This window comes from Bos mutus, chromosome 22 (genome assembly GCF_027580195.1).
Source record: "Bos mutus isolate GX-2022 chromosome 22, NWIPB_WYAK_1.1, whole genome shotgun sequence".
Lineage (NCBI taxonomy): Eukaryota > Metazoa > Chordata > Mammalia > Artiodactyla > Bovidae > Bos > Bos mutus.
Window position 1 is genome coordinate 50,125,932 of NC_091638.1, and position 14,793 is coordinate 50,140,724.

Sequence of the window (14,793 nt, forward strand, 5' to 3'; positions counted from 1 at the left end):
GCCCATGGGACTGGAACATAGAGGGCAAGGGGGAGTGGGGCAAGAAACAAAATCGGGAGGTAGGACAGGAGGCAAAAGCCTGATTCTGCAGAGCTATGGATAAGCTGCTTTGGACATCCGAAATCTCTCTGACGTCTATTTGTCACTCAGTGGTGTCCGACTCTTTCGTGACCCCATGCATGTAGCCCACCAGGCTGCTCTGTTGGGGGAATTCTCCAGGCAAGAATACTGGAGCCATTTTCTTCTCCAGGGGATCTTTCTGACCCAAGGATTGAACCTGGGTCTCCTGCACTTCAGGCAGATTCCTTACCATCTGAGCTACCATAGTATTCAATGTTTTGAAGGCCAGAGGCAGCCAGATCCACTGTCAAGTGAGGAAGGAATGTCTCATGTACAATTTTTTTTTTTTTCTAGCCACGCTGCATGTGGGATCTTAATTCCCCAACCAGTTATCAAATCCACACTCCTTGCATTGGAATCGTGGAGTCTTAATCACTGAACTATCGAAGTCCCTCATATACACCTTTAAAAGACTCCTGGTGGGAATTCCCTGGAGGTCCAGTGTTTAGGATTTCAAGCCCTTAAACTGCCAAGGGCTGGGGTTCGATCCCTGGTCCAGGAAATAAGATCCCACATGCTATAAGGCAGAGGAAAGCTCAGGAAGGTCAAGGGTGGAACCATTTCCACCAGTAACAGTAACATGAGAGGTGATGGCAGCCCGGACTAGGAAGGAGAGAAGTTGTGAGCCCTGCGCAGTATTTTGGGGATAGAGCCAACGAGGTGGAGCTGGACGCCAGAAATGCTGGAGCAAGGAGCCCAGAGAGAGGAGCATCAAATGTGGGCGGAAAGAGAGTCGCTACTGGAAGAGCTGGTGGCGGGCGGGCCGACTTGACATCCATCTGAGGAGGGAGCCTAAGCTGCAGGAGTCTGGAACCCTCGAGCTGCAGCCGTTTGTGAGGGAGAAAGCTCTAGGAGTCCAAAAAGAGTTGCTGCCCGCAGCCTGACTGGCAAGCAAGACGCTGGCGGGTGAGGACCCAGCAGGGGCGGGGCCCAGGTAGCACTGCGCAGGCGCCGAGCTTACCGTTTCCATGGTGGCGAGGACTCACGCGCAGCAACAGCTCCGCAACTGTAGGGTCCCAGACTTCGGCCCCGCGGGAGACCGTGGTCCCCGAGCGTGTCGGCATCGCCACCCCAGAGCCAGCAGCTGCCCGTGGAGAGCCAGACCCCACCTTCACGCTCTCGGTCCGTTGCGGAGACATGGGCGACCTGGAGCTGCTGCTGCCGGGCGAGGCTGATGTGCTAGTACGGGGACTGCGCAGCTTCCAGCTGCGCGATATGGGCTCCAGAGGGTGAGGCCGCTGAATACAGGGTCAGGCGGCGTCATGGGGTCAGAGTCCTTGAGTTGGGGGAGTGTGGGCCAGAGTCCTCTGAGGGGAGGGTTTGCCCAGCGTGGAGGGGCCCTTAAGTTGGGGAGGTAAAGCTCTCTGAGATAGGGTTATATGGTCCTGAGCCACCTTAGACCCCTCAGAATAGGGTTAGGCTTCAAGAGCACCCAGCCCTGACCCCCAATCCTACTGCACATATGTGCACCCACATGCACACACAACCCGGGGCAGGTGGAACCAGCAGCATGAGAACCTGGAGAAACTGAACATGCAGGCCATCCTCGATGCCACGGCCAGCCAGGGAGAGCCCATCCAGGAGCTGCTGGTCACCCATGGGAAGGTACGCTGGAGTCACAGGCAGGGTTCCTGCCTTTTTACCACCCCACACCCCACCACCCATCTACCCTCTCAGAAACTGGGTGCTTACACTTCCCTCTGATGGGCACCTCGGCCCTCCCCAAAGGAGAAAGAAGAGTGTGTAGGACCCTGGCATGCCTGGTGGGGAGCAGGGTGCAAGCTGATTAGGGAGATAGTCCTGGATCCTAGAACAGCCTAGGCTGTAGGGTGAGGGCCCAAGTTCTAAAGGCATTCCTGAATAGCCTGTCAGGCTAGAGAGGGGCCCCCAGTGAAGTGGGGCAGAACTTTGGCATAGAAGGGAACAACCTCCCCAACAGGAGAGAGAGAGAGGGAGTTAGAAACCAGGAGTTGGCTTGACTGGAATGTGAGCCAGGAGGTGGCACCAGTAGATGACCTGAATCATCACTGACAAAAGGGTTCCTCTGCAAGGAAAAAGTGGAGCCCCCTACTGGTGGGGTGGGGTAGGAATAGGGCACTATAGAAGGACCTCAGAAAAGAGTGAGGCCAAGGCACACAAAAGCCTCTGAAGATGAGAGAACAAGGACAAGAGAAGGCATGAGCAGGAGGCATGAGCAGAAGGCTGGCCTGAGGGTGCACTTGGATGGGGGATATGGGGCAAGGGCTCAACTGCAGAGGGGGAGCATGGCAGCCTGGGGACAAGGCAAGGACCAATCCATATGAAGCCTGGGGGATGGAGACCCTCCCAGAGGTGTTGGAGGCAGCTGGGAATGAAGGTTCAAGGTGCAGGAGAGAGGTTTGAGAAGGAATTCATGGGGCATAGGAGAGCCTAGGGGTCCACGGGAATTTGAGGAGGGCTGAACTGGGCTGACCTCTTGGCAGGCCAAGACAGGCCCATCTCACCCCTTGTCCTCTGCCCTCCCCCTCAAAGATCCCGACCCTGGTGGAAGAGCTGATTGCAGTGGAGATGTGGAAGCAGAAGGTGTTCCCTGTGCTGTGCAAGCTGGAGGACTTCAAGCCCCAGAACACGTTTCCCATCTACATGGTGGTGAGCTGGGCCGTCGGTGCATAGCCCTGCCCGCCCCTTCAGACAGCCCTGGACTAGAGAGGGTGGCTGGTAGCCCGTATCCCGCTCTCAGCAGCTCTGGGCCCTATCCTCTTTATGTGACAGTTACACCACGAGGCCTCCATCATCAACCTCCTGGAGACAATGTTCTTCCACAAGGTGAGGCAGCCACCTTGCCCATTGGCTACTGCCCTCGGCGAGAGTCTGGCGGCGAGGGGGGTTGTGTCTGTGTGGCCAGAGCATCAGAGCCAGGACGTTTCCCCCTCCCTGCCCTTCAGGAGGTGTGCGAGTCAGCGGAGGACACGGTCTTGGACCTGGTGGACTACTGCCACCGCAAACTGACTCTCCTGGTGGCCCAGAGTGGCCGTGGTGCCCCTCCTGAGGAGGAGTCCCAGTACAGCAGCCCCATGCAGGTGGGCTGAGGTGCCCTGGGGCTGGCAAGGGCTAGACCCCAGTCCCCCCTAGCTTGAACACCATGTGCCCCACCCTACCCCCCACCCCAGGAGCTGCAGAAGCAGGCAGAGCTGATGGAATTTGAGATTGCACTGAAGGCCCTCTCAGTGCTTCGCTACATCACAGACTGTGTGGACAGGTGGGCAACCCAGTCAGGCCTGGGGCCTGCAGTGGAGGGCTGGGAGCCTGGGCCTGTCACCTCCACTCACCTCCCCATCCCCATCCTAGCCTTTCCCTGAGCACCTTGAGCCGCATGCTCAGCACCCACAACCTGCCCTGTCTCCTGGTGGAATTACTGGAGCACAGTCCCTGGAGCCGACGGGAAGGAGGTAAGGTCCTCCTCCACCCGCCTAAGCCCCAGTTCACTGCTTCCAGGACATCTTCCATCTTCCAGGATTGATGGGGTGGGCCACTTGCAGCCAGATAAACTTTGCCCCCTTGCCCAAAGAAAATACCAGGATGTTTCCCCCACAGTGGGCCTAGACCTGGACTCTGTTGCAGGCAAGGCCTGTGTGTCCACTATTGAGGAGTCACGCTGCTCTGAAGTGAGCCCCACCCCAGCGTGGGTGTGTGCTATGGCCCACGCAGCTGGATCATTCAAAGCGCACGCAATGCCTTCACCCCGTACATTGGTTCCTCTTTCCAGGCAAGCTGCAGCAATTTGAGAGCGGCCGTTGGCAGACAGTGACCCCCTCAGAGCAGCAAAAACTGAGCAAGTTGGATGGGCAGGTGTGGATCGCCCTATACAACCTGCTGTTAAGCCCTGAGGCCCGGGCCCGCTACTGCCTCACAAGCTTTGCCAAAGGACAGCTACTCAAGGTAGGAAACTCCTACATGAGTGTCCACAGCCCCTGCCCTGCTGTGGGTCACCCTTGATGTTTATTTTTGCCCGCCTACCTCAGCCGCAGCCCTCTCTCCACACCTTGGGCCTCAGGTGATAACAGCAACTAGTGGGACCTGGGTCCCACTGGCACCCTCAGCCCAGTCCAGCCCAGCCCAGGCCCTCTCTGTTCCCCAACCCTCTGGTCAGCACCGCCTCACACTGGCCTCCCCTGGACACCCTTGCAGCTTCGGGCCTTCCTCACAGACACACTGCTCGACCAGCTGCCCAACCTGGCAGACCTGCAGGGTTTCCTCGCTCACCTGGCCCTGACTGAAGCCCAGCCCCCTAAGAAGGACCTGGTGTTGGAACAGGTAGGCTCTTGGAAGTTAGTTAGTCAGGACCACTGCTCACTTGACCAGCTCCTCCTCCCTGCCACTCTCTGCTTCTCTTCCCCAGATCCCAGAAATCTGGGAGCGGCTAGAGCGAGAGAACAAAGGCAAGTGGCAGGCTATCGCCAAGCATCAGCTGTGGCATGTATTCAGCCCCTCGGAGCAGGACCTGAGGCTGCAGGCACGAAGGTGAGGCCTCCTAAGCCAGCAGAAGAGGGATAAGGGAGGTAGCAGCGTGGATGTGGGTGGGGTTGCTCCTGTCCCCCCACCCACAGGTCCAGCAAGTCCTTCCGGACCCATTTTCCAGGTGGGCTGAGACCTACAGACTGGATGTGCTCGAGGCAGTGGCTCCAGAGCAGCCCCGCTGTGCCTACTGCAGTGCAGAGGCCTCCAAGCGTTGCTCCCGGTGCCAGAATGAGTGGTATTGCTGCAGGTAAGGGCATCCCAGGACCTTGGACCCCTAAGTTCCACTCCCATACCCCTTGGAGCACTGCATCTTCACCGGCCCATTTGCCTGCAGGGAGTGCCAAGTCAAGCACTGGGAGAAGCATGGAAAGGCTTGTGTCCTGGCAGTCCAGGGGGACAGAGCCAAGTGAAGGCTGCAGCTGCTGAGGGCCAACCACCCATGCCTACAACCCACTCGAGTGTCCCCCCAAAACCTCTGGATCTCAATCTGGCCTCTGCAAGTGCCCCAGCCTCCCAGGTGGTGAGGATAGTAGGCGGGAAGAGCTGTTGACCCATCTCCCCCCAAGCTAAGCGTTCCCCACTTCCTGCTCTATCAGGCGGGAAGGCTTGGGGTGCAGCCTCCCCAGGCTGGGGCAGGAGGACTGGGTGGGAGGGGCGGGGGCGGGGGCGGGGGCGGGGGGGGGGGACAAGGGCCGGATGTGGGGACCCTCTTCCTCTAGTACTGTAAAGTAAAGCTAGCTTCCACAAACACGCCTGTTTCCGCGTGGCCCCTTGAGGTCGTCGTGGTTGTTAAGAGGAGGGGAGTGGCTCGCTGGATGAAGGGAGGATAGGAAACGGAGGGCGGGGACTCTGAGAGAGCAGCCCCCAGCCGCACCCGCCGTCCCACTCCGCCTGCGGGCCGACACAGCGCGGGCGCCCAGGTTTCCATTGCGCCGCTGTCCTCTGCTCTCCCGCGGCTCTGCCTGAATCCTGGAGGCGGCGCCGAATCGGGGCCCGCCCCGCGGACCCTCCCGCCCCGCGCTCGCTAGCGCCCAGAACCGGCCGGAGACCCGGCCCGACCGGGCCATGTCCGCTGAGCCTGAGCTCATTGAACTGCGGGAACTGGCACCCGAACGGTGCGCCGCCCCGGGGCGCACCCGGCTCGAGCGTGCCAATGCATTGCGCATCGCGCCGGGCACAGCGCGCAACGCCGCAAGGCAGCAGGTCCCGGGCCGGGGCCACCGCTTCCAGCCCGCGGGGCCCGCTACGCACACGTGGTGTGACCTGTGTGGCGACTTCATCTGGGGCGTCGTGCGCAAGGGTCTGCAGTGCGCGCGTGAGTAGCGGACCCAAGAACTGGCGGGAGCGAAACGGGCAGCCAAGGGACAGCCCCGTCGCTGAGGGCCAAGTTGCGATGGAGGGGGTCGGGGGGACGGTCCCCACGGACCAGGTCCGTTACCTTTGCCCCATAGCACAAGAGAGTGCGGGCTGATAGTTTATAACCTTGCCAAGCTCCACCTGCTTCTGAGACAGTTAGGCAAACGCGCTTGTCTGTAAATAAGGTGCTACTTTCAAGTTTAACCACTGCCTTGGCCCTTCTTGAGAAAGGCTTGTGCCTGTCATTCTCTGGACTCACATTCTTACACTTGACCCTTTGGAAAGATTCACTTGCCAAGTCCCCCAGGAGAATGCCTGTGGTGAAGGGAACTTACCCACCTATGGGAGAAGGCCTGGAAATAGTCAGAAACTTGGGCACAGGGCTGCAAGCAGGAGTTTTGAGTCTGCCTTTAGCAAATACCTATTGCAGGTTCAGTCAACCAGCTGCTAAAACATGAAACACAACCACACACCAGTTGGTGCTTCTGCCCTCCCAGAAATCACCAGCAAGCTGAGGTTGCTGTCTGACTGGCCATACACCATCTAGAAACACTTGGGATGCTTTTATTGCCCTCCAAACCCCTACCCTTGGATCTTACTGCAGATCTGTTGAATCAGTCAGGTCACTGGGAGTGTACCAGCGATTTTTAAAAACAGGTCGTTCTAATGTGTAGCCTGGGTTGAGAATCACTGCTCTGGCCCATTTAGGAACTTAGGGAAGATGTCCCAAGCCTGTGTGTGATGGAGACTCTCTTATCTAGTACAGGAGTTTATCTTTATTCAGCTAGGATGAGTATGGGACTTGTGGCAGCATACAAAGCATGACAAGGACTGGGAGATAGCAGTGTTCCCAAGGAGAAATGGAGTGGCCATGGGAATGAAAAACAGGACAATTTGGGTGTGTGTCAGAGGCAGAAACAAGAGAGGAATCAAGGATGAGTTGGGGTGGTTTGGTTTGGTTTTTGTTTTTTGCTGAGTTGAGGAACTCTGGCAAGGGCAGGGGTGAGGAGAAGTGAAGAATTAAAAGGAGTAGGAAAGTGAGTTAAATGTTGGCCATGTCTACTTGAAATGTTTATTGGACAGCCAAATGAAGATACTGACACACAGAATTTGATCTCAAGGAGGTCAGATGGAAGCCTTGGATGTAAGGTAGGTCAGTGTACACAGAGAAGAAAAGCGATCAGGACTGGGCCTCGGACACCCCACCATTAGATCTGGAAGCTGAAACAGAAGTGAAGCCCCCTGAGCAAGGGCTACAGTGAGGTGGGAGGAAAACCGCGGTAGTGAGGGCCCCCCGGGGAATCCGGAAAGCAAGCATCGGAGGATGCTGAAGAGGTGAAGGGACCACCGCATTCCGCGGTGCGGTCTCTGAGTTTCCTGGAGGGAGGGGAACAAGACTGACTGGAATGGGTAGAGGATGAAGGGGAGGAATTAAGAGACCAGTGTTGGTAAGTTTTGAGTGTAAGGGGAATAGAGAAAAAGGACATGAAGCGGCACTGAGTTAAAAGTTTTTTTGTTTCCCCCTCCAGTAAATGGGAGGAGGGAGGGACGCTGATAATGAGGAAGGGGAAGTTCTGCCCTAGGCGCTAGAAATCCAACTGCTGAGCAGGCCCGGATCCCTAACAGCATGAAGTTTTCCCTGCCAGTTTCCAGGCGCTGGGGGCGGGGGGGACGGGGGGAGACTCTAAAATCTGAGTGCTAGTGGGTGTTAACGGGAACTGAGATAAGGCCAGTCATGGAGAACACGACGAGCAACGGCCTTCATCCCGGGGCTTCGCTTCTGTCCCTGGGACGCTCCTCCGAGCTGGTGCTGGGGTTCGTCCACCTTACGGCCAGGCCTCTCTGCAGATTGCAAGTTCACCTGCCACTACCGCTGCCGCGCGCTCGTCTCCCTAGACTGCTGCGGGCCCCGGGACCTGGGCTGGGAACCGGCGCTGGAGCGGGACACGAATGTGGTGAGCGCGGGACTGGGGAGCTCACGGGCAAGGCAGGGATGCGTGGACGAGCGGGCCACATTGCAGGCGTTCCCTAGGGCCGCCCGGCGCTACGCGCAATAAACGTTTTAATAGCCGACTTCCCGGTGGCAGAGAGTGGCTAATTCTGCGCGCGGGCTCCACGGGGTGCCGGGGGGTTGCTGACTCGGCCCTAACCGCCCGGAGCCGCCCAGACTACGCGCAAGTACAACTTCCGCACCTTCCCGCAGCTGCATCCGGCCTCGAGGCCACGCTGGTGCACATGCGCACAAGCTCCATAGTGTCCCTTGGGAGGCGGGGCCTGCGAGACGGCGCTGAACTGAGGGCTGAGATCATTCTTGGAGGCGAGGCGTGTGTGACCCCGCCCTTCGACATCCCTCCTCCAATGAGGTGACAGCTAGATCCTGGCTGTCTACGTTTCAGTGTTAACGGTTGCGGCGCGGACACTGGTTCCGGCGCACGCACACTCATATACGGGTGCGCACGCGTACACGCGCTTGGGGCGGTGGTGGGAGTCTACCGGTGCACCGGAGCTGGCGGACTGGCGGGCGTGGCGATGGGTGAGGCGGACGCGGGAACGCCCTCCTTCGAGATGACTTGGAACAGCACGACAAGCAGTGGCTACTGCAGCCAGGAGGACTCGGACTCAGAGCTCGAGCAGTACTTCACTGCGCGTACCTCGCTGGCGCGCAGGCCGCGTCGGGACCAGGTGGGGACTGGAGGTTGAGGGAGGCGGGCGGGGGCGATCGCTGGGATCCCGCCCCTCCACGGTACGTTGCAGTCTCGAGAGTTTGTGGGCCGCTCCGCTCTCCTGTCAGCGTGGATCTCGAACCGGACCGGGGCCAGCCCTCGGAACCGTGTGTCTGGCTTTCAGCACATCGGTACTGGGTGCCGAGCCCTTGCTGTTTCTGTCACAGACCGGTTGAACCAGGGGAAACAGCTGAGTGGCTTGGGGTAGACCAGCGGCAGGCATTATCTACCCCTTACTAAGGCTGACTGTGCAGTCTAGATTACCACCTCGATTTCCGCGTGTGGGCGCTCCCATCCCTTCTCTGGGGGACCTGGAGGAAGTGGAGGGGGAGGAGTCCTCGCCGGGAATTGAGAAGTGTGTTTAGGAGAGAGGCAAAGGAAGGTCGGAGAGAAGCAAAGGAAGGTCCAGGCCCCTCCATTTCCACTCCTGGATGGAGCTAGCTTGATCCCCACCTCTTGCCGGTCCCGGCCTGTCACCAGCTGCTGGAATGTGGAAGATTCTCAGTCTACCCTCCTCTTCAGTGGACCAGGAGTACTCGCTTGGGCAGCATATATAGAAAAATCAGAGCAGACCAGGGGATCTGGGAATAGCCGGAAAGGAAGCCTTGTTTTGGACTGTCAGCATTCAGGAACACTTCACCCAGGAAAGGTGGGAAAGGCTAGATTGTAAAATGCCCTGAGCGGAATCAAGAGATAGGGGTTACTAATCTAGGACTATAAAGTGTGGTACTGGAGCAGCTGTGCCTCTGAGAGCCTCCCAGATGTCCCCATTATCAGAGACCTCTGTGCTGTGTACCATGAGTGTGACCTCCAGGCTCAGAGCTGGTACACCTCGGCAGAGCAGGAAAGAGAGATGGGGACCATGAAGTGAAGTTCAGTATACCTGGCAGCAATGGGGCAGAATTCCTTACATGAGCCAAGAGAAAGGAGTTATGGGTGATTATGGGTGATTATTTAGATGAAAATTCTATACCTTGAAAGCTCAGTCCAGAGTTTGGGTGCAAGGTTTGAGGGTGGATCCCTGGGACTGTCCCTGTGTCACTCAGGCCTGAGCCACTTTCCATCGTGGAAAGGTGAGAAAAACCACAAAACACTAACCAGTTGAAAAGCAGGCTGTGGAGTCCCAAGATACATACATATCTTGTATGTAAGATATGTATACCTATGGCTGACTCATGTTGATGTATGGCAAAAACCAACATGATATTATAAAGCAATTATCCTTCAGTTAAAAATAAGTTATGAAAAAAAAAAACCATCAGTCACTCTGGACAGTGGCAGAGTAGAGGGTGAGTGGCTAGAGTGCAGCAGAAGGGAAATTCCAAGGTCCTGTTGTATGTCCCTCTGGGACAACTTGTGGAATTCTCCTCCAGCAGTCAGTTTTAGAAAATGGAAAAATGAAACTTTCTCCTCTAGAATCCTGGCAGGACAGTGCAGTACCTCCAGTCCCAAGTCCTTGAGGGAGGTTCACCTGGAGGGAACTGGGAAGGGGCTGGAACTGAGGTCAGTGCATCCCAGTTTGGAGCTCTTGGACAACCCAGGAAGGGAAGAGGGAGGACCCAGGCTAGAGCTCAGAGCCATCATAAGGAAGGGGAATAAGTGAGTAGCATCCCTTTGATCACCCTGTTCTGTAAACAGAATTCTCTTCCTTCTTGCCCTGGCACTGGATTCTGCTCAGCTTTCTTCCTGCCCCTAGCACCTCTTCCATCCTGACAGTCTTTTCTCCTGGGGCATGCCTTGTCCAAAATCCTCTCCTTGGATGGAACAAACACTCCATCCTTTATTCCCAGCCCCTCTGGCCATCATTTTATCCCCCCACATCTCTCATTTTCCAGGATCCAGACCATTTGTTCTTACCAGTCCTATAAGATTTCCAACTGTCTACAACAAGGTTTCTGCTCAAGTTTTTCATTTCTCAATGCTCTTTTCTATCTACGAGACTTTTGGAAGCTTGGGGAAGCAAATAGGCTTCTCCAGAGCCTCAGTCCTCAGTGTCAACAGCTTGCTGACAGCTGAACAGCTGCAGGTACTAGGTGAAGAGCATATTGCTAAAAGGCTGTGAACTCTACCCTACCCCCTCATCTGTCCTTCCTATTGTTCGCATGAGATGGTGTAAACTTGAAAGTGAAAGTGTTAGTCACTCAGTCCTGTCCAAATCTCTGCAACCCCTTAGGCTGTAGCCTTCCAGGCTCCTCTGTCCATGGGATTTCCGAGGCAAGAATGCTGGAGTGGGTAGCCATTTCCTTCTCCAGAGGATCTTCCCCACCCAGGGATCGAACCCAGGTCTCTTTGCATTGCAGGCAGGTTCTTTACCATCTGAGCCATCAGATGGTTTAAGCTTAGGGGGCTCCAAAGCAGTAGCCAGGAAGAAGTCTGGCTGTCCTGGGCTCAAAGCTGAGCACAAGATTAAGGTTATTCTGCAGAAGACCTTCTGATGGGAACTTCTCTGGGACAGTGCATTGGTCAGTGATGATCTCAGCTGAGTCTGTGACACTCCCATTCCTACTAGGGCCTGTCTGACGTCAACAGGAAGTAAGGCTGATGCAATGAGGCAAGGGAGTTTGGCTGAAGCCCTGGCCCATACGCCACCCTTCTGACAAGAATCCAGTCCCTGGAGGAGCAAGGGGAAGGGCTGAGTGGCGGAGCTAAAATCTTTGGGCTAAACCTTCTAGACAGCAGGGAGGAGGTGCATAAGCTTCCCTGTTTGGCACTTGTGTGACAGGCTCTACTAGAAGGCTGCCCATGTCCACCTCTGGCAGATTGGAGCCTGGCCTGAGGCTGCCTTTTGTGCAACTTGGGTCAAGATCAAATGACATGTCATAGTGGTTTTCTCACTGTGTCTGAGACATGTAGGCCTGGCCCAAGTCCCCCACCAAGAAGTGTTAAGGTGGTAGCAGTTGCCCCTCTCCTCCTGCCCCCTGGTGGCTGGTCTCCTGGTGTGCACCAATCCCTATACCTCTCCCCCTGCGGTGAGTCATGGGCAAGGCCAAGAGGCAAAGTGAACTGCCTTCTCCAGGATACACCTTGACCCCACCCAACTAGGGTGCTGAGATCAAGATGTTCCTTCTCAGAGTCCCTGATCTTATCCTGGCCTTGATTTCAAGGTGTCCTTAGAACCTTCCCCAGGGCTGAGGAGGCTGCAGGCCAGCAGCAGAGAAGCCAAATGATTCTGCCTTGGCTGTGTCCATAGAATGCAGAACCAGGAGCTGTGATGGTTTCCTCTCATCAGGCCATGAACTGTGTCCGTCAGTTTCCAAAGGCTGCCCACAGGCCATTTTACAGAGTGGTCCACCCGGAGTTTATCTTCTTGCCTTCGACATGCATTGCAGAGGAATGGGTTCTGTGAGGGCCCTCTCTCTATGCCTGCCCATCTTTCAGGATGAGCCCGTGGAGTGGGAGACACCTGACCTTTCTCAAGCTGAGATCGAGCAGAAGATCAAGGAGTACAATGGCCAGATCAACAGCAACTTGTTCATGAGCCTGGTGAGTTGACAGCCTGTTCTGGAGATAGGAACCCAGCCACGTGCCTGATGCCCAGAAGGTCAGAGTTGAGGTATTCTTGGGAAGGCCTGAGCAGTGATTTATTCACACCCACCCTAGCCCCAAGTGGACTGGTAGGGTCCAGTCCTGTTGCATCTCACCTGGCACCTAATCACAGTTTGGTTTTTCCTCTTTAGAACAAGGATGGCTCCTACACAGGCTTCATCAAGGTTCAACTGAAGCTGGTGCGCCCTGTCTCAGTTCCCTCCAGCAAGAAGCCACCCTCCCTGCAGGATGCCCGGCGAGGCCCAGGGCGGGGCACAGCTGTGAAACGCCGCACCTCCTTCTACCTGCCCAAGGATGCTGTCAAGCACCTGCACGTGTTGTCACGCACGCGGGCACGTGAGGTCATCGAGGCCCTGTTGCGTAAATTCCTGGTGGTGGATGACCCTCGCAAGTTTGCACTCTTTGAGCGGGCTGAGCGCCATGGCCAAGGTGGGCTTCCCACCCCATCCCACCATGTGTGAGGGTATATATACATGTGCCTGTGCATGCAGGAGCTGAGGGGGCTGTGCCTGGCTCTAGTTAAACCCTCCCTTCCCTCTGCTTGGCCCACAGTGTACCTCCGGAAGCTGTCCGATGATGAGCAGCCCCTACGCCTCCGGCTCCTTGCAGGGCCCAGTGAGAAGGCCCTAAGCTTTGTGCTGAAGGAGAATGACTCTGGGGAGGTGAATGTGAGTAACAGCTCTCCTTAGTTTTTTGGGTGTGACTGGGTGGGACTGGAGGGTTGCAGCTACCGTAAGACTTGAAGGAGCAACAGGGCAGACAAGCCCTGCAAAGCCTCTGCAGAAGTGTGTGAGCCTTGCAGCTAAAGTGGAGGTTTCCAGGAAATTCATGCCAAGGTCTAGGGCTCGTCTCAGGAAACCAGGAAGAACTATCTTGATGCACTGCTCTTCCCTGTCGTGGGAAGTCCTCAGGAGATGCAGGAGTCCATCTGATGGCATGGTGATCTCAGGCCAGGTCAGAGCCACACAGATAGGCACAGGACAACACGGAGGTGCCCGTCTTTAGGCACTAGAACTTTTTACCGGGAAGCTCTCCAGCTCCAAGGTAGTGCCTCTGCAGAGTGAGATTAAACTCAGAGAAAGGAGGCATGACCTGTCCACAGGTAGCTAAGGAACATTGGTTTGGTTGCCTGTCTGCAAGATCACTGCCCTACTTTGTGGGACCCATCTTCTCTATGTATTGTTTTTGGGAATCTTAACACAGACCACTCAGGCAAGAACCTGACACTGGAAAGCACCATCCTAGCTGCATGATCGTGATAAAGTCATCTTCTTTCGGGAGAGCCTGCCAGCTTGGTAGTGCCTGCTGTAGCTTGTGTCTCCCTTCTCCCCCTCCAGTGGGACGCTTTCAGCATGCCTGAGCTACACAACTTTCTGCGCATCCTGCAGCGGGAGGAAGAGGAACACCTCCGCCAGATCCTGCAGAAGTACTCCTACTGTCGCCAGAAGATCCAGGAAGCCCTGCACGCCTGCCCCCTGGGGTGACCTCTTGTACCCTGGGGTGGAAGGAGGAGAGTAGGCAGCGCCAAGGGCGTGCCGTGTGAGTGTGCAAAGGCCCCTGTGGCCTGAGGAATGAGTGTGCATGGAGGCCCTCTCTTGCTGGGGGAACGAGCCCAGAGAACAGCGAAGGAGCTGGCCCCCTGTGTCCACCAGTGGGTGGAGCAGAGCATGGCTCTTCACCCTTCTGCCTGTCACGTACTGGGTCATGGTGGGCCAGGGTTGCCCTGAGAAGCTGCTCCAGGCTTGCAGCATGGGTAGAGGAGACAGAAGTCTCTTTAAATTTGTGTCTCAGATATGAGAATCTTGGAGACCCTACAAACAGAATAGGGTCGTTTGCAGGGATGAGGGCCCTTGTCTATGCAGAACGGTTGTGTGATTTGGGTCTTGGATGGGGGAGGGGGGTGTCTCAGGATAGCCCTATCAGAACCAAGGGTGGGTGTTCAAGATAAGACAGGCATCAAGGAAGAGTCTAGGGTTCCCTCTCCAGCACCCTCTGACTCCTCACACACCTTCAGGTCAGGGAGTGCTGGCTAAGGGTGCAGCAATAGTGCCTCTGCCTCCTCCAAGGAGGATGTCCCTGGGCCAGGCTCTCTGAACGTGGGCACTGGCCCAGGTGTCTGTGCCTTGTTTGCCAGTCAAAGCCAGGGTCCTTCCCTTGGGTATTTTTGATGATGTGTGCGAATGTATGTACTATTTTGTGGCCTCAGCTGAATGCCTCCTGTGGGGAAAGGGGTGGGGGTGATAGTCATCAGGGCCTGGGGTCTGAGAGAATTGGCTAAATAAAGATTTAAGAATTCTGCTTTTGGATTCTTTATTATGGGCCCTCATCTGTAATTGCCCCACAAGCCAGTGGCTGCCAAGATTGATGGACAGGCTCACAGTAACTATGGGACAAATCTGTGAAGGATGTGGTATATGGATATGTACTCAGTCATCACTCAAACCCTGTGGCTAAGGTTGTAGTGGGGGTAAGAACATCAACTGCCAGAGCTTAGAGAAACCACACACTCCATGCTGTGGAAGGCACTTCACCAAATATTGAGATTCTATTG

General features: G+C 56.2%; 2 protein-coding genes across 4 annotated transcripts; both read left to right on the forward strand.

Moving 5' to 3' along the window:
* The first annotated feature begins 1,064 nt into the window (after positions 1 to 1,064).
* Positions 1,065 to 5,255, forward strand: ZMYND10 (zinc finger MYND-type containing 10). Of its 2 annotated transcripts, XM_005891463.3 has the most exons (12): positions 1,065 to 1,349; positions 1,617 to 1,725; positions 2,632 to 2,748; positions 2,872 to 2,925; positions 3,045 to 3,179; positions 3,270 to 3,358; positions 3,448 to 3,548; positions 3,866 to 4,038; positions 4,288 to 4,413; positions 4,499 to 4,620; positions 4,739 to 4,864; positions 4,952 to 5,255. In XM_005891463.3, the coding sequence occupies exons 1-12, from the start codon at positions 1,258 to 1,260 to the stop codon at positions 5,025 to 5,027; spliced, it is 1,320 nt and encodes a 439-aa protein (XP_005891525.1). In that variant the 5' UTR covers positions 1,065 to 1,257; the 3' UTR covers positions 5,028 to 5,255. The 2 variants fall into 2 exon arrangements, with proteins under 2 accessions (XP_005891525.1, XP_070216470.1); XM_070360369.1 differs by lacking the exon at positions 1,617 to 1,725 and having other exon boundaries at positions 1,066 to 1,349.
* A 280-nt stretch (positions 5,256 to 5,535) lies between these two features.
* Positions 5,536 to 14,536, forward strand: RASSF1 (Ras association domain family member 1). Of its 2 annotated transcripts, XM_005891465.3 has the most exons (6): positions 5,536 to 5,932; positions 7,822 to 7,928; positions 12,075 to 12,179; positions 12,374 to 12,671; positions 12,795 to 12,910; positions 13,580 to 14,536. In XM_005891465.3, exons 1-6 carry the CDS (start codon positions 5,683 to 5,685, stop codon positions 13,724 to 13,726), a joined length of 1,023 nt encoding a protein of 340 aa, XP_005891527.1. In that variant the 5' UTR covers positions 5,536 to 5,682; the 3' UTR covers positions 13,727 to 14,536. The 2 variants fall into 2 exon arrangements, with proteins under 2 accessions (XP_005891527.1, XP_005891530.1); XM_005891468.3 differs by lacking the exons at positions 5,536 to 5,932; positions 7,822 to 7,928 and adding an exon at positions 8,017 to 8,655 and having other exon boundaries at positions 13,580 to 14,534.
* The last annotated feature ends 257 nt before the right edge of the window (positions 14,537 to 14,793 follow it).